Source organism: Frankliniella occidentalis, unplaced genomic scaffold (genome assembly GCF_000697945.3).
Source record: "Frankliniella occidentalis isolate FOCC.00 unplaced genomic scaffold, Focc_3.1 Scaffold105, whole genome shotgun sequence".
Lineage (NCBI taxonomy): Eukaryota > Metazoa > Arthropoda > Insecta > Thysanoptera > Thripidae > Frankliniella > Frankliniella occidentalis.
In genome coordinates this window covers 60,979-82,660 of record NW_026267234.1, presented here as the reverse complement: position 1 = coordinate 82,660, position 21,682 = coordinate 60,979, and the positions used below count along the sequence as shown (strand labels likewise).

The 21,682-nt window shown below is 51.6% G+C and overlaps 1 protein-coding gene across 1 annotated transcript in view; it reads right to left on the bottom strand.

The window, feature by feature from the left end:
- Nucleotides 1-196: 196 nt before the first annotated feature.
- Nucleotides 197-21,682, bottom strand: part of LOC113205557 (uncharacterized) — a 33,192-nt gene continuing 11,706 nt past the window's right edge. The window contains exons 12-24 of the mRNA XM_026421217.2: nt 21,129-21,291; nt 20,955-21,038; nt 7,144-7,932; nt 6,851-7,009; nt 6,525-6,740; nt 6,276-6,441; nt 6,051-6,184; nt 5,725-5,953; nt 5,378-5,647; nt 5,018-5,286; nt 4,862-4,934; nt 3,344-3,774; nt 197-3,258 (exon numbers count right to left, since the gene is read on the bottom strand). Of these exons, the coding sequence (XP_026277002.2) occupies nt 2,257-3,258; nt 3,344-3,774; nt 4,862-4,934; nt 5,018-5,286; nt 5,378-5,647; nt 5,725-5,953; nt 6,051-6,184; nt 6,276-6,441; nt 6,525-6,740; nt 6,851-7,009; nt 7,144-7,932; nt 20,955-21,038; nt 21,129-21,291 (3,985 nt within the window). The 3' untranslated portion in view covers nt 197-2,256. The remainder of the gene's footprint in view (nt 3,259-3,343; nt 3,775-4,861; nt 4,935-5,017; nt 5,287-5,377; nt 5,648-5,724; nt 5,954-6,050; nt 6,185-6,275; nt 6,442-6,524; nt 6,741-6,850; nt 7,010-7,143; nt 7,933-20,954; nt 21,039-21,128; nt 21,292-21,682) is intronic.

Sequence of the window (21,682 nt, the reverse complement as noted above, 5' to 3'; positions counted from 1 at the left end):
CCCCCCTCCCCCCAACCCACCGAGGCTTTACGTAACCACGCACGCACCCACCGACGGGAGGACGGCCCGGCCTGTCTCCACCTTTTTATTTGTTTTGAGTAATTACTTTGTCCCGTTGGTATGTAATGAGCGATCAGGGAGAACTTTGTTCCCTATTATTTTGAAAAAATGTGAAATCAGAGCTTGGACAAAGATATAAGTTCATCATTGAATAGCATTTATTATTCACAAAGACAGTTTTCTTTTACCTTGTGTACATATAAACAGATATAAAAGAAACAAAGTGCATTTACTTTTGATATGGTTGTGTAGTGGCAAGTTTGAGATCCATGCTAAACCATTACCAACAGACATAAGGTGGATGTAACATGAATCAGGTACAATGTCAAGCCAATAACCAAGTTCATTAACAAAAAAATTATCGTTGAATATAAATTAATATATTCTAAACAGTGGTTCAATTCAGGGGTGAGTTAACAATTAAACAGTCAAACCAACACTGGGTGTTGTGTCATTGATTTTAAAATCCAGGGAATGGATTCCATAAATTACAGTAGTTCTCTGTGTACAGATCCATCCATAGTCTAGTTTATGACAATAAGGATACATTTTCAAATGTACTGATATCACACTATCAGGTTCAATACACCCTTAAATGTCTCACAGAATGTGCCCACTTCCCTAGAAATGAACATAATACTTAAACATTGAGACAATCAGTATGAAATACTCCTACACTTACTTAGCAGCACTCACATGAAGCTTAGGTCACACTCAAATGATACTCTGATGATAAAAATTATACATGGAAAATATACATGAACAAATGCAATACAACATAATACACACTAAATAATTTTGAATCTAACATAAAAGCACTTTCTTCAAGTAATATATACAAAACTTAAAAGACCCAAGAGCCTTTCACAGAATCACAGTTAAAGCAAAACTAATTTCTCACTGAGGGCATATAGCTCCAGCTGCTAACTAAACAAAAAAAAACCTTTCAGGTAATAACAAAAGAAATAAAGCTTTCATCATTATTTTAGGTGCATCCTTCTTAAGATAGCTCATAGCTGTGAAAATAAAGACACACACACACGCCACTGATTTGCCAGGTTAACTTTACAGGGCCACCTTAAAGCTACTGCAGGAATGTTTGAGTAGCATGTCAAAAATGAGGTAACAATTCTCCACACTATTACTATTGCAGATCCCACCCATCATTTGGTAAACAGCTGTATTACCAGCTATTTTCTCTAACAGCTCTGCTATCACCAAATGCTGCCACCCAAAACTCAAATTAAACATATAAAAAGAGATAACAGAGACATTTACACAAATTAAAGGTAAACAGCTAGTAGCATAGTAGCAGTAGCTTAGTCCAGAGAATAATAATATTAATAGACATTCATTCACAACATTCAATTTGCAAACAGATTACTAGCCCTGTTTTAAACAAAACTGGATCAAAAATTCTGCTTTTAATTCATAAATATTTAGTGATAAAACACATTTTTTTAAAAATAATAATGTTTTGGTTGAATAAAAAGGTGACTTTTGAGATTTTGAGTCAGTAAATGACCCTATGATAGAATATCACAGGGATTCAAATACTCCCTCAAATCTCCATCCATTCGCACTCTCACTCATTCATTGACCACACGTTCACACAAAGACACACACTTTTCACACATAATTAAGAGCAGAACACACTTTTAAGTCCACTCTAAAACACGCAAATCAGGCAACATACAAATTTCATAAGGACACACAATTTAAATGAGACTAATGAAAGAGATGTTAAATATCACAATGCATAGCAACAAAATGTCTGTTTAAAACCAATCTTGGGCATTACATTATCAAAGAAAATGTATGTACCATTCACTTCAATACACAGATGCAGGCAACTCAAAATGCTCAGCAGTTGATAAGAAAACAGAGGAACCAATGAATTTCAGGAAGTCCAGAGAAAGAAGGCGCAATCAGTCTTAACATAGATACAAATATTGGTCAGCACTGGAGAATACTGTGTTTCTTATGTTTAATTGATCCACTTTTTAATAGATTGTGCTAAGTTGAATACATTGCGGCACCTAAAAGTAAGATCTAAGACATAATTGTTGGAGCTGAATAGTTCATTTTCAGAACACAAGAGAAAATAAATAAAATTGATTGTTTGAAATTGCCTCTTCAATTGAGAGATTCAAACCTAAAACTGTAGAAAACATTGAGATTGGACCATGGAATCTATCAGACATGTGACTCAAGAGGTACTTTGAAAACTGCAGACACAAGATTTGGATCAGGGAGGCTGTGGGGTCGATGCACATCACCTGAGTGCAGTAAGCTCACTTCCACCAGTATACCTGCCAGCCTAGAGGAGCTAAGGTCTGGGGAAGATGTACGAAGGGATTTCTTCTCTTTGAGACCAACAGGCGAATTGTTACTTTCCCATTGATCACTTTGAAGGCGATTATCAAGCCAATGAAGTTTGTCAAAATCTTTGGTACCACCAACTGTATGTCGTCTTTTAATAGACCTCTCTGGCATTCCATTTTTTCTTTTGAGCTTGGTAAGCACTAATGTTGCATTTTGAATGAACATTTTAGTAGTTTCTTTGTCTCGAATATTTGCATTACCTCCACAATTTCCACGAGCATTAGCCCTATTTTCCTGCTGACGTCTGCGGTTCATATTTGATTCTGTTTTCTCAGTCTTGGTGAGCGAGTCAGAGCGTTTTAATTTGGAGTCACTCTTTTCACTTTTGTTAAGTGATTCAGACCTTCTTAATTTTACACTTAAACTCATTTCAGAGCGGTCATTCTTGTTTAGAGACTCAGAGCGTCGAAGTTTAGAATTCACGACACTGTCTGAACGGTCAGAAGACTTGTTTAAAGATTCAGATCTTTTCAGCTTTGTTGAAGACTGAAAACAATCACTTTTCTTAGTAGAATCAGACATAATTAACTTATCACATTGCATATTGATTGGTCCACTGACAGGAGCAGAGCCAGTGGTCACAATAGATTTAACAGGTGAATTACTAGCACTACCAACTACCTCAGAGTTATTAACACCACCACCTGAGAGCATATTTGAATCAGGTTTCTTTTCTAAAAGTGTTCTTCCTGATTCACTAACAAAATTACACTCAGAAACATTTACAGGTGTTGACCACCGCAGAGGAGAACATTTTGTCCCTAAATTGTCTGATGTTTCTTTATTGTCCAAAGTAGTTGGATTATCAGGTACCTGCAAAATAAGGATTGATATGAACCAACACTGTAATTTAATCAGAAATTCCTTAGAGTCAAAATATATAAAATAGTGAACTTACCGTAGAAGAGCGCAAAATGCGTGAAGCCCTGTGTAGGCTGGGATCTCTATAGGTCAGGAGAGCAGTTGGGGATGACTGCTCTTGGGTTTGAATGCTGACAGGTTTTGGTAATGCCTGTGGTCCACGCGCCTCTAGTTCAGTTGCATCAGTATCCGCAAACGGGATGTCATCATCACAGTTTAAGAGGTGCAAGCGATCTGATGCGTCACTAGCAGCATCCACTTTGTCCTCCTTTTGTACAGTGGCTGCTGCTGAGGTCACACTATTTGATGACTTAGCGGACTTGGGTGCAGATGGACTGCTGCTATTTGATTGACTAACAGACTTGGTTGTAGATGGTTTGGATGTTCCAGAGGTAGGCTTATTTGTTCCCAAAAGTGACTTCATCTTCTGATCGAAAGTAGAGGTCAAAGTTGCTAGGAGATCTCCACCTAAAAACAAATCAGACATTAAATTAGTAAATATTTCAGTGCTAAGTACAAATCACACTGTAGATTATTTTTTCTTTTCGGATTAAAACATGAATAAAAAAGGTGCACTCTGTGTGAAATAAAAATTGGGATGAAGTTTAAGACTACAATGACAATGTTAATTGACAGTTATTGAAGCATGATTAAAATGTTGTCTGAAGATTTGGTGCATTTCTGCTAAACCAGATGACAAATTTTAAAATATTGTGTGATGATATCCATGAGACATCAAATTTGCATGGAAGTGCAAGCATGGGGGTGTTATTGTTAGCATAACAAAACAAAAAAGAAATTGTAAAAAAATCTTCTGATAAATAACCATATTGCACACGGTATTCCTTTAACTTCATGTGATACTAGAAAACCAAATTGGTTTCTTTTAGATTGATTATTCAAAAAACACAGAATATTAATAATGTCTTGAAATAGGTACAGCAACTATTCAGTTCTTTAAAACACAAGACGTTTCTTTACAAAAATGTACGTAAAATGTATCCAACAGAAAATTCCTAAAACAATCCAATCTTGTGTGTGTCAACAAGAAATACTGTACTGAGTGATGATTTAATAACAATATCTTGCAAGACAGCTGCAATTGTGCAAATTTTAGCAGTTAAACAAATGAAGCACAATGTTAATCAGCAATTTTCTGGAAGATTAAGCAGCACACACACTGCTTACCTCCCTACTCTACTTCCTGAGAAAATATGTGTGCCTCGCCAGCCTGGTCTGAGCTTGCAATCTTGTCCGGCCTATAACACAAACCCACCCAAGATGGAACCGGAGAGCTTTAAGTTTTGATAATAGTTTTCAGAAAGGCAGATTGATAAGTTAATCATCGAAAAAAAGTTATACCCTTTTACAGTATTGAATTCTTTTGATATTTTAGTTAACAAAGAAATAAGTGAATCTCCTTATTGCACTGTGACAACCATTGTGAATGTCTTAATGCTGACTTTATAAAAAAAAACAACTCAGTCCTAAATTTAATATCTAATTCTAAAGAACATTTTCCTAGAAGAATAATTCAAAGCAAACTCAGATTTACCTTCATCTGACATGTGACTTTGAGGTCGCTCGCCTGCTGGTGCCCCCTGAAGTGAGTCTAAGGATCCCGACCTCTGAAAAATGGAAAGCAACATTTGAGAAATGAAACTTAGATATAAATTCATTACTAAATACTCTAACTAATGTAAGTACACACCGGTTCTTTCCCAGTTTTCATCCTTTTTAAATGTCCATTATTTTGAGCATCTTGCTGATTTGAAGGTGCTGTTACATGTACATTCCCAATTAGAGATGAAGCAGAATTGGACGTGTTTGACACGGAAGACAAGCGCGAACCCCAACCCACACGCCACGAAGACCTTTGAGGAGGGGTTGCACCTCCACTTGCACTTCCACTGCTACTTGTACTGCTAAGTAATGATCGAACAGAATCTACTCTAAGCTTGTCTGCAGCTGATTTTTTGTCTGAAATTGATAGACAAAATCTTTATAAAATGTCAAATTATTTGAGAATAATTGATAGTTGCTAATTTCAATAAAGAAGAACAGAGCATACCAGAGGAAATACCAATCACAGAGTCCAAGGCATCATCAGCTTCTAGTTCTTGTTTGGCCTCAAGCCATTGCCTCTCAATTTGCTTCCGTTGTTCATCCCACTGTTGTGAGTCTCTATTCTGACGGTACAAGTCCCTTTCCAGCATAGCTTTGGTTTCTTGTTCAAATCGCTTTATTCTCTCCTGAGTTGTTTGGGCTAGATTTGCATAGCTCATTATTGCAACATCATCACTTCCTGGTGATTTGTAGCGGAGAGCTAATGAAGCAGTTGCTATAGAGAAGTATAGAAGGATTAGCTAAAATCCCAAAATATTCGAGTGATTCTAAACTAATATCACTGGAGCTTACTTTTAGGTGATGACGTTGTGATGGTTGGAATAGAAGTAACTGGTACTACTGTTTCGTTGCTTGTTTTAACATCTTCTGAGACATTAGGTTCTACATGGATACGCATGGGATCCGTCAAGGAGCACCGTTTTTGTTTCAACGATTCTGATGAAGGTGGGGAATCAGGGTCAGACATAAACCCAGAATTTGAATGATCTTTCGTTTTCTGCCTATGAACGACTTCAGTGACCTGAAATAAAGAAAGCAAGGATTTTAAATTTTCATTAGCTGAAGAAGTGTACACCAAACTATCTGTATTATAATCATAAAAAGGTAACAAAACATACTTGTTTGTGTTCATTGTGATCACTTTCTGATTTCTTTGACTTCCCTCTTTGTATCTTTCTATTTGCAGCTGTTATAATAGAAGAAACTATGTCTCTTGCACTAACATCTTTACTGGGAGATTCTGCTTTTAACCCTGAAAATGTGAAAAGTTAGTTAAGTAAAAGTAAAATGCAATAGTATTAATTATTCATACATAATTTATGCTTGGATGGAAGAAAGCCTACCTTCTACTTTATGAATGTTTCCTAATAATAAACTCTGATTCTGACTTGAAGCACTTGAAGCTGTTGCTGCTGCATCAGAACTTGACAGATTTAGGGATGTGTTGGCTACTTCAGAAGAAGGCAATGAGAATTCTTCAGAATCATCTTCTGAAAAGAACCAATCGACCTGAAAACACAACATTAGTATTATTACATTGAAATTACAGAAGAAAAAAATTGAAATACAAAGAAATTAGCATTGAAACTTACATTTGATATGAGTGTTTCTACTATGCGACATTGGCTAGACATATCGGTAACCATAGTGACCATGTTATCATCTCCAGCACGCACTAATGTCGGTCCAAAGACAATAGCTAGATTACGTGCTTCCATTTTATTGGTATGAGAGTGGTCAACCACTTGTTTGAGATGGAAAAGCAGGTACTTAAGTGTCTCATAGTGATGTTCTGGTAACTCTCGAATCTGAAATTTTAAAAATGCATGGTACTTATAATAATGCTTTAGGAAAACTCCAGACCAAAATAAAATTCACCATGACACTCTGTCTTATACACAAAAAATGTCCTACTTACAAGTTTGCGGATTGCTTGCACCCGCTTGATTGGATTATCTATTTTGTCTGCCTCTATAAAGGACGGGTACAACTCTGTTGTGAACAACGAGTCAGGAAGGCGGCGGAAGAATGACTTGAGCAGACTTGAGATCACATTCACATCACCCCACCTTGGATCCTGCAGGACATGGTTTACAAATGTTTTTCGGTTAGGAAAAAGGAGAGAGGACGTGCAGGTTCAGAGTCCGACACAAAGAGAAAAAAATAACAATTTAACACAGTAAAACATTGAAAACGAATGTAATAACATACCTGAAGGTTGACGAAGTCGAAGCCCTTGTTGATGGACTCTGTGAGGGAAGCGACGGCCGCCGTGTTGCCCGGCACACGGTATATGCCTATCACCTCCAGCCCCCGCGCCTCCACGATCGAGGTGCACAGCTCCACCAGCAGCGGCACCGCCTCGCAGAACGTGGAGGGCGGGCAGTCCTCGAGCGGCACGCCGATGGTCACGCCCTCGACGTGCTGCTGCGCGTGCGGGGCCGTGGGCGAGCTGGGCGAGTTGCCGCCGTTGCTGCTGCCCGTGTGCATCTTGCGGAACTGCTTGGCCACGCGGCCCTTCCACGTCTTGGACTTGGGCGACGGCGACGGCACCGTGGGCAGCGGCAGCGGCAGGGCGCCGAACTGCGCGGGCTGACTCTGCTTCCGCGCCTTGCCCGCCGAGCTCCCGGACGACGCCTGGGCCCCGGCGGCCGCCGCAGCCGCACCCGTCGGCGACCGGTTCCTGAGCGCCGTCAGCTTCTTGATGCCCTTGTGGGCCACCGTCGGCGAGAGGCCCTGGACGGGGCTCGAGCCCGCGGCCAGGCCGTCGGCCGTCGCGGCGGTGGGGCCGCCAGGGTCGCCGGCCTGGTCCTGCAGCACGCGCACCCACTGCAGGAGGTCCGCGCCCGTGTCGGCCTGCAGCAGCAGCTCGGAGCCGCTGGCCGAGTTGAGGCGCAGTACGTGCTTCTTCTTGGTGTAGTCGGCGGCCACCTCCACCAGCGAGCAGCGGAGGTCGATGTGGTCGCCCGCTCCGCCCGCGCCCTCAGAGCCCAGCGGCGTCTGCAACAAAAAAAGCGCAAAGTGGTCAAGAGACGTCCAACAGCTCCGTCCGGCAGGGCGATCGGCCCACCCAGCAGCACAACTGACCCCGATAAAAAAATATTTTTTTAAATAAAAAAACAGCAAAACAACAACAATTGGCCCACATTATAATTCGCGGACACCATTCGCTCCCGCTCCCATTGCTGAAAATAATTAATTGCCCACTTCCTGACTGCACCGGCCGGGCCGGCCCAGCCCCAGCACCCAGTCATACGCGCACACATGGCGTGCGTGCAGCGCTCTGTTTACGTTGCATTGCGAGACGCGCCGCACCCCGCCCCGCCGGTTATGCAAAGTGCACGCGCGCGAGCACGCACGCACGTACGCGCACACCTCTGCGGCCGGGCCCGGCCAGCCCATGGGCCCATGGCGACGAAGACAGTTGGCCCCTCCCTCCGCCCGTCTGTCTGTCCACGCTGTCCATGGCTGGCTAATGCCTGCTGTCCCCCAGAGTGGACTTGGACGACGGCCGCCCCTGTGACGCCACCTGTCTTCGTTCCACTCGGCAGTCACAAGTCACACGCCAGACCTTCAAAAACTTCGCTCGCTATGCGCCCATACATTTTTAGCTAGGTTTGCAACACTTCAACATTTCCATTTTCAAACAAAAAGGGGGGAAAATGCGTGATTTTGAAATGTGGGATTGCTAGTTTTTCCACACAAGAAGGTTGGCGGACAACGCGCGAGCGTGCCTTGCGCGCTTTTTGGAGAGACATCCTGTACCGCCACGCAGCCGTGCGGGCGGGCTAGCCTACTCGCAAGGGGCCACGGGCAATAAGGCATCATCCAGGAAGTGCGCCCATCATTTGCCGTTAGGAACCTTCCAAGTCGGGTCCTTGTTGTAAGCCCCCATAGCGCCTGGTTGGTAGGCAACACCTCGCCAGCAGTGCACGCGTGTACCGCGGGGTGGCCTACCCCGAGTCCCGCAGGCGCCGAGCTCCCGCAGTTTACCGTTGCCAACCCACCCACCAGACGTCTTACTCGTTCAATGGCCAAAGAAATAGACCACTTCCTTCGTCGGGGTCCCTCGGGGCAGGTCGCGGCCTCTGGCTACGCCTGAGCCATCGTTACTATTCAATGACGATAGGCAAGCCCGCCAAGTAGTTAGGGTATACGACCACAAAAAGTGCACGTGAACGCCCACCTGAAGCAACATCGGTAAATGAGAAAAAAAAAACACGAAAAGGCACGACAGAAAAGTCTTGTGCCCGTTCGCTGCGCAATGAGCGTTCGTTGTTATTTTCTTTCTCGACGAGAGTCCTTTGAAACGACAACAAGATGGGCAACGTCAACGCCCATCCCGGAGCACACACCGGATTACGCTCCGTACACACGCGAATATTTCGCCCCGCCCCGCCGCCACGCCACGGCGCCCCGCGAGACAGCGGCAGGGCGGGGGCCTCCTGACGAGTGTGTGAACTCCCGGGCCAAACAGATAACGACACAAGAGGGGAAGGCCCCCTTGCCCTGTCCTGCCCCCGGCCAACGCCATTTGCTTTGCAATTTGCCATCACGGCTGAAAGCAGCGCGAACAGGACGGGGCAGGGAACGACCAAGTAGTAGGACGTCGTTCGTAAGTAAGTACGCGACCGCTACGCTCGCCAGCCAGCGGCACTACGCGCGGCGCTGTCAGGGATTTCAATTTATCAGAAAAGTATTTTTGGCCTTTTTAAAAGGAGTCTTTGAATGAAAGTCTAAATTTTCTTATTTAAATCTTTCAATTTCCTCCATTTTTTATCTGGCAAAGTACTTCCATTTTTTTTAGGAAAAATTTCTAAATTTTAAATCCCTTTAGGCGCGGCCCCACTCACTAGAGTAACGAGTGACGCGTTGAAGAGAGAGCACCCACACCCACCCGCTAGCGTCGTCCTGTCGGCCGGGCGGGGCGGGGCGGGGAATGGGTGCAAAATCAAGGGCCCCACTCGTCTTTGCAAATTGAAGGTTGTCATCTCGCTTCTCGCGCCGTGTCGTGTCCGTCCGCCGCGAGGCCGGAGGAGCGGAACGAGTGCGAGAGAGCATGGGTGAGCAGAGTGAGAAGAGGGCGAGAGCGGGAGAGAGAGAGAGAGAGAGGGGGGGGGAGGGGCAAATGAGATGATGATGGTGGTGGTGGTAGTGGTGGTGGTGATGGCATGCGCAGATGTCCTTGCCCTCCACGCGACCGGCGACGACAAGTAGCTGCCGCGGGGCGCCTCCATCCTAGCGGCGGGGTATCATGCACCGGATTGACTGCTCAAGCTCAGCCATTGCGGGCGACACAACGCAGGACAAACGACACACAACAACACACACACTGCTCGCCCTCCAGCCGCGCGTCATTGTCTCTGCCTTTTGAGGCTCTCCCTGCCGCCGCTGCCGCTGCTGCGGCTATCGCTTCTGCCGTTTGCGATGCGACACTGCGCGGCTATGGCTGGCGCCCCCACGGCGGGCTGCTGCTATGCGCCCCTTACAAGACCAACGGCAGACCGCACTGCTCGGCTCGGCTCGCGGGGAAACGGAGCGGAGGCGGAAATGACTCGGCCTGGTGCCTCCAGGTGTGCCGGCTGGAACAGGACCGCGCGTGTCTCCAGCAGCAGCAGCCGCAGCAGCAGCAGTGTCTCCCCGCGGCACGGCACGCCTTTGTGGTGTGGGAGCAGCCCCGCCCCGCCCCGCGAGTTCAGCGCACGGCACGGCACGGCCCGCGTCGCTACACTGCACCCTCGTGTCTCTTCATTCCTTTTCAAGAGGCACCGTTTTTATTTGACAAGACCGCCTGCTTACGTCTGTCAGCCCACAAAAAAAAACAAAAAAAAACTGGGTGCAGCTTTAGCTTTGCTTCTGATTACCAACGAAAACTGCTTTGCTCAATTTTTAGAGCAAAACGCCATTTCAACGACCACCTTTAAAGCACTTTTCTGACAAACGAAGTATTCGAAAAAAAAAAGTTCTTAGTGCCTGAACCGAGAACGCTGGGGATGAGCTCCGACAGTGCAGCCATGAAAATCACAAACTTTCATGCTCGTACACAGCGTGGAACGACCGTCCACCTGTGAGTACGACGCGGGATCACCGTCCATAAACAGAACACGCCCCGCCCCTGCACAACTCTCGGAAAAGTACACACACTGAAATAACGATGAAAAACGAAAGTGATGTGTGTCGCACGGTCATGGTTATCGTTGTGCTCCACGTACAGTCTTCCCCGGAGCGGTGGTGGTTGGGGGTAACCACGCTCTGGATGGCCCCGCGCCACACCCCCCGGGGGTCAACGCTCGCCGGCGCTCGCACTCGCAGAGTTCTCTCCCCCGGATGAGGTGGGTCCGGTACGCGCGCCGAGGTAGGCGCGGACAGTTCTGACCCCCACACCTTTCCCCCGCCTGCCCCGCCTCCTCCCGCCAGCCCGCGGCGGCCAGGGCGTCCGATTGCCGCTGCCGTTACTCCGGCAGCGCCGCCCAACGCTACGCCCACCATATTTGAACCTCCGGCCGAAAACCAACTTCCTCCCTCCCTGTGAATTCAAACAAACCGACACTAAATCAGTGTGAAAGCCGAATACAAGGAGAAAATTAAATAAAGAGTGAACTGGATGAGTGAGTTTAATACGAGTTGGTTTAAAGGCTTTACCAGCTGCAGCTTCGAAATCCCGCAAATAAAACAGAAACACGTCGTTTTGGCGCCACACAAAACCGCGGAGCTGCTTTTCACGACCGTAAAGAAGTTTAAAGCGGCGTTATCTGGGAGCCATCGGCGCGTATCATCTGCTAAAATGTTATTATTGCAACATGTTCGTGCGGACGCCGCCGGCACTTTCCCCCCGCCCGGCCCGGCCTGCGCTTCGGAGCCCGGCAGCAGCCCGGGGAGCACCGCCGCCCAGCCCGCTCAGCCCAGCCCAGTCCAGCCCGGCCCCATTCAGAACTGCAACCCCGGCCGGACGGGACGGCCGGACCAAGGGGACCAAGTCTTATCAACCCCGCCCAGATACAATCGCAGAGAGGCAGTATCGCGGGCCCAAACGTTTCCGCCCTTTCTCCCTCCCTTTCCGCCCCTGCACTGTCAGAATAATTTTATAAGCAGATGTCTTTTGTCACTTGCTCCTCCCCCACCACCCCCTTCCAAAATAAACCCCCCAAAACAACCACCTCCATTCCAATGAACAGGACACATACCTCCGCGATGACGTACTTGTAGATAAAATTGGCCAAGCTTTTGTCATTGTAAAGCCATTTCTTTTCAACAGTGCAACCGCAGCATCTTCCAATGTTGACCCACCCGTCCGTCCCGTCCGTCCGCAAACGCACTGAGGCGACGGGGCTCGACGACGACGGGGCTGGGCGGAGAGAGGGTGGGGCTGCAGGCAGGGGCGGATCAAGTCCGACGAAAATGAGGGATTTGAGGGGGTAGGGGAACGATACGTTTACGCATTTCAGCTGATTGATAAAGTGGTTTGTTTTGGCTTTAGAGGAAAGGGGGGGAGGGAACCACCACGTTTCTGTCACGAGTCCACGTTTCCCACCCAGGTGGTTTCGACGAGGGGGAGAGTCTCCCTCCCTGGTCGCGGAGAGCCGCACGGCTGATTCCAACCGGGAGATACGAAAAGCGAGGCCGCTCCGGCGCGGATCCGCCGCGAGTAAAGGCGTACCGTGTGGCATTTCCAGTGTGCGGCAACCGCCAAACAACACACTGCCACAACACGCTCTGCGCATACTTAAAGCAGCAGTCCGCCCGTATCGTCATCGTCATCATCGCCACAAGCACCGTATGGTGCCATCACCACCACCCTAGCCGCGACCCCCCGCTCCACGGGGGTTGCCCAAGCTCGCCGATCTAATAATCTCCCGACCGAGAGAAGAATGAACTGACTGGTTAAAAGGAACACGAGTTAACTTATTCGGAGCGCGCGCCAAGGATTAGCCGAGAATTACCACCGAATCACCGGGACTACCCCTCTTTACCCGTGAGGTCGATTCTGCACCCCTTTGCTCAGAAATCCCTTCGTGCTTTACTACAAAGCAGCCCAAATCCTCTTCGCAATACGAACAAAATCCTTCCTTGGCGAGGGCTTTTATCAGCGCGACCTAAATCCCTCCCCGCTGAGGCCGCGCGACACCTCGGCGCGCTGCTGTGACGACGACGAGGAGGCTGCTGCTGCTCACAATAAGTCATTCCCGAGGGAGCTGTCCCGCCGAGCTGCAACAGCCACGGGGTAGCCGTCACCTCCAGCGCCACGCCACTAAGCTGCAGCAGCGGCGCTAACGGCAGCGAGTCGTGCGCCATTCTTCGCGAGCGAAAACCGTGCTGGTGCTGGTGGTTGTTGGTTGTGTAGGTAGTGGAGGTGGAGATGGTGGTGGAGATGGTGGTGGAGGTGGTCGTGGAGGTGGTGGAGGCGGAGGAGGTTGTTGTGGAGGTGGAGGACGTAGTGGACGAGGTGGAGGACGTAGTGGACGAGGTGGAGGTGGTGGACATGGTGGAGGAGGTAGTGGTGAGTGAAGGAGTTGGTGGTGAAGGAGGTGGTTGGTGGTGATGGAGGTGGTGGTGGTGAAGGAGGTGGCGGTGAAGGAGGTGGTGGTGAAGGAGGTGGTGATGGAGGTGACGGCTGACGGCCCTCTGCTAACCACCACCACGACCACCGCGCCGCTGCCACCGCTACAGAGCGGCAAGAGAGGATGCGGGAAGGAAGGAAGACGCGAGAGAGGAAGGGAGGGGGTGGGATGGGATCATCGCAGAGCGGCGGGCGCAGCAGGTAGCCAAGGGCGGCGGGCGATTAATTATGAACAAGGCACCTCCTCCTCCTTCTCCACCCCGACCCCGCCGTCTCCTTCCCATCCCCACGGGGCCGGAGGTCCCCACGCTGCACGCTGAGCTCATCCGCGGCAGCAGCGCGCTGCAGCGCCAGCAGCGCCAGCCAGAACGGACGCCCACTTTCATTATCGTTATTGTTATTTTATTATTACGTCACGGCAAACGGCAACAAAACGATACCGCGAGGTCAGCCCACGCCCATGCGCCGCTATTTAATTTTAATAAAAAAAGGAAAAATGACAAAAAAAAATATTCAAATCATCAAATTCGAAGTTTGAATTATTCGTACATGGTTGAACGACCGCGTGTCACAATTCTACCAATACAATTTTGCAAAAGAAAGATTTTCCTAAAATGACAACGCAGCTTTAGGTCGAATGTACTCTTGTTGGGTCTGGAAGAGACGCGGTTCCATCTAGGCCGTCAGGTTTCAGTAGACCTATAGGTTTTATCATACACAACCACAAGTATCGGCATAACGGAGTGCGACATCGACCTCATGACATGTCGCCTCATCTATTTCGTTTTGTTCCATTTCTAGAAAACGCCTTGGGGTTGCGCCCGCCACGCCACGCCACGCCCAGCCCACGGCCCATTCGTCCGATATATCCGATGGATGACTGACCGGTCGGCATCCCGGGGCTCTAACCGTCCATACCTCCACGCTCTCCGAAGCCGCGGCCGCCGGCAGTGGCGTAGCACACCACCTAGTGAGGGAGTCAGAGAGAGGGAGAGAGAGACGAGGGGGGAAGAGGCAGAGACGAAGAGAGAGAGATGGAGGAGAGCCTATGGGTGGGGGGCTTTGATCCCGCACTTAATATTTCTCTGACTCTCTGTCTCTCTCTTGCACAGTCCTGCGGCTACTACGCCAGCGCTTCCATTCGAGCCCACAGGCGCGCGCCGGGGGCTTACAGCACTGTGCGTGGCGTGTTCTCTGTTCACTCGCTCGGCTCGGCTGCGGGATGTGAAAGTGACCAAAGCTTTACCCGGCCCTGCCCGGCCCGGCCCGGCCGGGGGTGAGCCGCAGAGCAGAACACTACCACTACTACTGCGCGGAGGCGTGGCGCGGCGCGGCGCGGCGGGCCCACAGCTGACACACGCGCTGCTTCTAGTGGTGGAGGTTGGGCAACGCCTCTGAATGTCGCGAGCGTCACGGGGTGCGTGGCCGCGGCGGGCCGGGTGGGCCGGGCGGGCCGCCTGCCGGGCCTGCTGCCGGTAACGTGTGGCGGGCGCCAAAGAAATGATTAGAGTAAATGATTCCGCTGCAGTGAGTGAGTGTGAGAGAGAGAGAGAGAGAGAGAGAGAGAAGGAGAAGGTCGCCGCTTCGACTGCTGACACGCGGTGAGGTGCGCCATGCCATGCCACCACGCAACGCGAGCGAACCACATCGTTACTGAAGGTTGCAGAAAGAAAAAGAAATTAGTACTAACGAGATAGGTAGTGAGGAAATAACAACCCTTCCCTTCAAAGATCACCCCCCCTCCCTTCTTTCCTTGTCATAACATTTTGCGATTGTTAATCATAGAGGGATGATCACCCCCGCAATGAATGTCCGAGTCCGAGGTGCAGCCGTCAACACCCTCCACCCAAATATCCAATAATATTACCCCCGGTCCCGGTGCCAAAGGGTAAAGGACATGAAGAATTATATAGACACCTTGGATGAGCGGAGCAAAGGAGGAGGAGGGAGGCGGCGGGTGGAGCAAGGACCAGGGGGAAGAGAGGGGGGCGGGGGAGGGTAAAATTGGTGCCGTACGCGAGAATCCGCTCGGATCTGTCGGTCGGGTCGGCGGTCGGGCCGCGTCACCTCCAGCGGCACGAGCATTAACAACGACCTCGCCTTCGCCTGCTCCGGGGCGCTCGCGGTGGGTGGCAGGGCAGGCCGGGTGGAAACCAAAGTGTCGTCTGCTCTTTTCGTTGTTATTATTGCTCCTATTGCAACTGCTCTTGTTAATTATAGCGCGATTTGGCCATTGTTGATTGCCTAATGTTAATTAATTGGGGCACATTAAAAACAACAACAAGTAATGCAGCCCGTGGTTAATAATGATGTTTTATATGCCATTCGGCCAAAGAGGGAGGAAGAAGGGAGAGAGAAGAGAGAGGGTTTTGTGGCGATAAGACCTTCGCAAGGTGTGCGCGATATGGTACAAGCACGTGATGAAAGCACATGAATAATAATCAATTACACACATACGCGCATTTAGAGGGAGGGAGACGCCAGCGCCTTTCGCTCGTCGTGATTACAGGCCATTCCGTCAGTTTAACTTTTGTAGGGGTTTAAAAAATGCATCAGCAGAGACATAGGGAAAAAAGTTTTTGAAACAATAACTGCGAGGGGAATGCCCTCGTGTATGTCCCATTTCATGTATATATATTTTTAAAAATATTTTACATTTTTAGTTACAAGGCAGGGCAAAGCGCGTGTATCGAGAGGCTACTAATGCGTTGCTCCACGACCTGACAATGAGAGAGGCCGACCGATATCATGTTAGTTCCCTGGGAAACGCATTCAATCAGTCAGTCAGTCAGTCAGTCGAAGCGTTGAGAGAGAGAGAAAAAGGAAGAGAGGGAGAGAGGAAACGGGAGAGAGGGGAAACGAGGGAGGAAGAGAGATAGAGAGAAGAAGAGAGAGAGAGAGAGAGAGAGAGAGTGAGACAGAGAAAGAGAGCGATTGAGCCTGCTGACCTGCGCCAACAATCGACAGAGAGGGAGAGGGAAGGGCTCCGTGGAGGCTCCAGCCGGCCCGGATGGGAGAGCATTGCTCAGAGCAAGGGTCATTGTGAGGGAGAAAAGCAAACACGAAACGAGGCCAGCAAGAGACACGAGTGAACGACAAGCGCACCACACCGAGCACGATAACAGCCACACCACATCGTACAATGGATGGATAACTTTTCTCAAAATCCCCAATACATTTGTCCTCGATTTCGTTTCGTCTTACTACCATTCAAAAACAGAGGTGATAAGAAACAAAAAGAAAAGAGAAGAAAAATAATGTGTAAGAAGAAAAACAGACAAAAACGCCTGGGGTCGTGTAGGTAGGCAGTCCCGTAGAGCACGGGCGTGCGTGAGTTGCCTACCCAGCCGGGCGCCTTGGCAGGACGCAGCGGCGGGGTGGCGGACAGGACACGACGGCGCGCGCCGCAGGTAGCGTCCATCCTGGTTCAGGGGGTTGTCAACCTGTTCGGGGAGCAGCGGACCCCCTGGCGCGGCGGTCTCGTCACGGCCTCGTCACGGTCTCGTCGCGGCATCGTCACGGCATCGTGCTATACGGCGCCGTGGCGACGCCGTGTTTGTTCTACATTTCGGTCGTCGCGTCCGTCACGGCGCCGTGGTTCGTGACGCCCGTCTAGACGACGCTATGTGCCCGTCACACACACACACGCGCGCGCAACGAAGACGTCCAACACTAACCCAGGATCCCGTGGAGCCCCAGCGCCGCAGCCGGCGCAGGTTGGGCCCGCGTCGGAAGGCGGAGGGCCCGGCGGGCTCGGCGCACAGGTCCAGGGGCCCGTGCAGGGCGGCGCTCGACCCGACCCGGCGCCGCGACGCCTCGGACACGGCCGGCGCCGGGTTCACGTGCCAGATGAAGAGCCACATGGCGGGTGGAGGACGACGACGACGCGCGGGCCGGCGACACTAGGACGTGGTGGTGATGCAGGGCGCCGGGCAGGCCGTCGCGGCCAGGCGCGGACCCATGACACACTCGCGACACAACACGACGCGACACACACAACACACACAGACAACAACGCGCGCACGCGGCGGCGAGTGGAGAACGACTAACGAGAGCCCTGCCCAGCCCACCCGGCACGGCGGGCTGGAGAGCGCCCCGCCCCGCCCTCCCCGCGGCCCTAGGCCCCCCACCGCCCCCCCCCCACCTCTTCTTTCTCCCTACCTACCTCCATACACTCCGCGCTATACTACAACCTCATGGCCGCGGGGCGCGGTGGGGCGGTGGGGCGGCGGGGCGGACGCCGTCAAGGCAGAGGAGTGAGTGCTGCGGGGGGTGGCACAGCAAGCACCTCGACGAGGGTAAAAGTAAGTAAGGGGAGGATGTGGGGGGTCATCACTTGGAGGATGCCACACATCACACACATACACACGCACACATGCAGGAGCCGAGGTCAATAAGCGCAGGACACGCACGCTGCTCCTTTGATCGAGCCAAACAAACAACAAAAAGAACACACACACACACGCACGCAAGCAAATGTGTGTGTAATGCTGCTGACAGTCGAATCCCGCGCCTTTTCCAAACTCTTTTTGCCCGCACTCCGCGCGACAGACACGCGCGAGGGCGGACCTTTACAAAATAAGGAGGTCGTTCGGCGGGTCGGGTCGCGGGTCTCGTCGGGTCGCGGGGGGTCGGCCCCGCACGCCAGTCTCCCTCTATTCACTGTGATGTGGGCCGCAGGGCTGGCCCGGCCCGGCCCGGCCCCGAATAAACCGTTCACCGCCGCACGCTTATTGCTCTCTCGCTCCGCCAAAGTCAAAACGTCGCCAAACCGTTAGCCCTGGTTCTCCAGCTCCGCCATGAGCAGCGGCACAGCATGGCATGGCGGTGCCGGGGCAAAAGCGCGAGCATAGCGCGGCGGGCGGGGAGGGCAAGCTCGTCGAGAGAGCAGCGCGAGGGGGCGTTTTGTACCGTTCCAATGACGGGCAGATTCACATCGCGCAGGCAGAGCGGACCCACGGCACGGCACAGCCCAGCCCGCCCATGGCCCGGCCCCGCCCCGCCCTGCGCAGCGCGCAGCTCAACTACTGTCATGCCAAAGTCATTCCGGTTTGATCTCAAGGACCATTTATATTTATTATTTTTTTTTCGCATTGCATCGAATTAAACAAATAGTGTAGTATTAAAACTACCATCGCGATAAGAAGAATAAACTAATTGACAGATATTACTGTAGATCATTGTGTATAGATCAAGAACCAAGGCTGTATAATGCACTGCACAACCACGACACGAGACAAGACAAATAAGGCGCTCGTTTTCCATTTCTTTTGTGGATACCAATAAATAAAATTTAGCCGAAAAGCTTTTCGGACTCGAAGGCGCGATTTCGAAGGGAAAACGCGACACGCGAGATGGAAATCAACGGCGACCTTTCCATGGGTGTGTCCGACTCCGGTGCAGCAGACGCAGCAGCAGCGCTGCGCTGTCGCCCTGTAATGGCTTCATGCTCCTCGCGCCCCGCCCCGCCCCGCGCCCCATCCTCGCCCGACACTCTGCACTGCTCCCATTTAAAAGGGAAAGTCCACACCGCCTTTCGGAAACGCCGAGCGGCGTGGCGCAGCGTGGCTCGGTGCAGCGGGCGGGCGGGCGGCGGCAGCAGCGAGCGTGCGCGCGCGCGGTTCAAACGCAGCAGCAGCAGCAGCAGCGTATACAGTGCGGTCGGCTCGCTCCGGAATGACGTGGCGGGGCGTGGCGGGGCGGGGAAGAGCCAAAGCGATATACGTCCAAACAACAGAACTTCACATAGCATCAGCCGCCGCCGCCGCGCGGTTTGAAATGTGAAGCGCGCGCGTTTCAAATATCATCATATCGGGTCGGACGGCAAACAGGTAGAACTGCACGAGCGGGTAGGGGTAATACGACGACGACGGCGGCCGCTGCAGCGTGGACGCGGTCAGGAGTCTGCCGGTCGGTCCAGCAGCGCTTCCGCGAACACCTCATCACCAATACGACGACGGGGGTCATCATCACCTCCAGCCCGGTGGCGCAGGGCTCCGTAACACCCGCAGGGCACACTCCCACGCGCGCCACGGGGCCCCTGCTATTGCTGCTGCTGGTCGCGGAAACGACGTCATGATGATGATTATAATAATTATAGTGCAGTTCGACTACTGCGCCTGCCCTGCCCTGCCTGCTGCCGCGGACTATATACGACGACCAAAGCAAACAAAGAATTCAATCGAAGAAAAAGAAAAGAGGGGAAATAAAAAGGACTCCGAGGGAATGACCACTTGGTGGGGGTGGGCGTCGCGGCGGTCGCGCCACCGCCGGCGCCACAGGAGCCGCGCTCGGCGCTGCAAATCACCGGAAACGAACTCGGCCCGCCGCCGCGCGCCTCCGCCGCCACCGCGGTGCCTGCGCGCGCTCTCGGCGCGGCTCGTGTTGTTCAAGTCCTATGGGAAACTGGCAGGCTGGGAAAGGGGGCGGGGGCAGAGGAGGATGATGGTCACGGGGAGGCGCCGGAGGCAGGCGGCGGCCCGCCGATGTTGTCCGATTGTCCCGTCGACACCTCTATGGCGCTAGCCGGCGCCGCCGCCGCCGCCGCCGCCAAGGAGCATATGCAGGGAAGTGTCTTGTTACCGCAAGCCGCGCAGTAGTGCATAGTCGTAGTAGTAGTAACTAGCAGCAACTGCGCGTGTTTGGTAGTAACAGGAACGCTCTGCTGACAGTGGCACGCGCACAGCGCAGAGTGCAGCGGTATCGTTTTTATACATTATTGGCCCAGACACACACACACACACCTGCAGTATGCACGTGCTTTCCGATGCAACGAGGTGGCGCGGCGCGCCGGCGCCACCGACGCGATGCCGCTCCACCTCACCCCGCCCCGCCCCGCCAGCGGAAAAGGCACCCGTCGGCCGCCGCGGCGCAAACGTGCAAAGGGGGAACCAGTTCACTCCACTTGTTCAGCACAATGGGTCGGATGCGCCCCTCCCTGGCCCCTCCCCCGCGCCGCCTTTGGCCGCCTTCCTCCGGATGGCCCCGGTGCGGTCGGAGGTGCAATCCATCCGCTGCCCCTCTACCCTCCTCCCTCCCCCCGCGCGACTCCTGGGAACGTATTAGCTAACACTCCGCGCCGCGTTAGCCGATCCTTGTACGTTATTATGACGGTTTTGCTTCAACAGACGCGTCGCGATCGCGGTAAAGGGGGGAGAGGGAGGGGGCGACCAAGGGGAAGTGGGCTTCAAGTCATGCACAGAGACTCGTCTCGTCAAAGTTCATGCGCTCCGGCCAGAGTTCACACGAGCTAAAGTTTGCCACCGAAACATACCATCAAAGTTTCGCGAACTTCAATCAAAGTTCACCAAAGTTCAAGCCCACCCTTGAGGGGGCGCGAGAGACTCGGAAACTTGGGAAAATAGTCTGCAGCGCAATTCAAAACCTTATACACTGACATTGAAAGTCGGTGACAGACCCCTACAACCCCCTTCCCTAAGCAGATCGAGTTTGTTGCAGTACTCACCTCTGGAGGGCGTTCCTTGTAGAGCCCCAACTCGGACCCGCGGACTGTCGCCCACACCTGCTTCCAGGACCGATCGGTGGCTCGCTGTAAACAAAAAAATGACACAGCACACGATTAGACAAAAATTGACACAATTTGTACTAGACTTCACCATAGACCTTTGAAGCCTTTTACCTTGCCGTCGATGAAGGTGATCTTGCAGTGCAGCCAGCCCTCCCTGTCCCGGTGCAAGAGACCCGGCGCGCTGTCCTTGGTCGACGACGTCCTCGGCGACCCTCTTGGCGACGAGCCGGAGCCGGCCGTCGTGGCCACCGCGGCCCCGGACCTCGCCGCGGAGCTGCAACACCCAAAGCGTGGGGCACGTCAAACAAAAGCAAACGCCCGGATGACAAATCCAAAAATAATAAGAGGGGTAAAGAAAACGGGCGTGTCGAGTTAGCAGCGTCGTCGCACGGCTCGGTCTTAAACACACAATTAGGCTGGTTAAGCTCACCCGAGGTTCATTGGACGACCCACAACTTTTTCCCCTCTACTCCCTTCCCTGTGTCGCGTCGCCGCCGCGGCTGCTCCTGGTCGATGGACTTTCTACTTGCTTGCAGAGTTTCATTTCCTTATCGAATTTGCTGCTCTCCGTGTCGCAGAGAGTCAGGTTGGCAGCCATAGCAAACGACCAAGCAAGTAACGCCGCGCCGCCTGACTTACGCGACCAAAGAGAGCAGAGGGAGGGA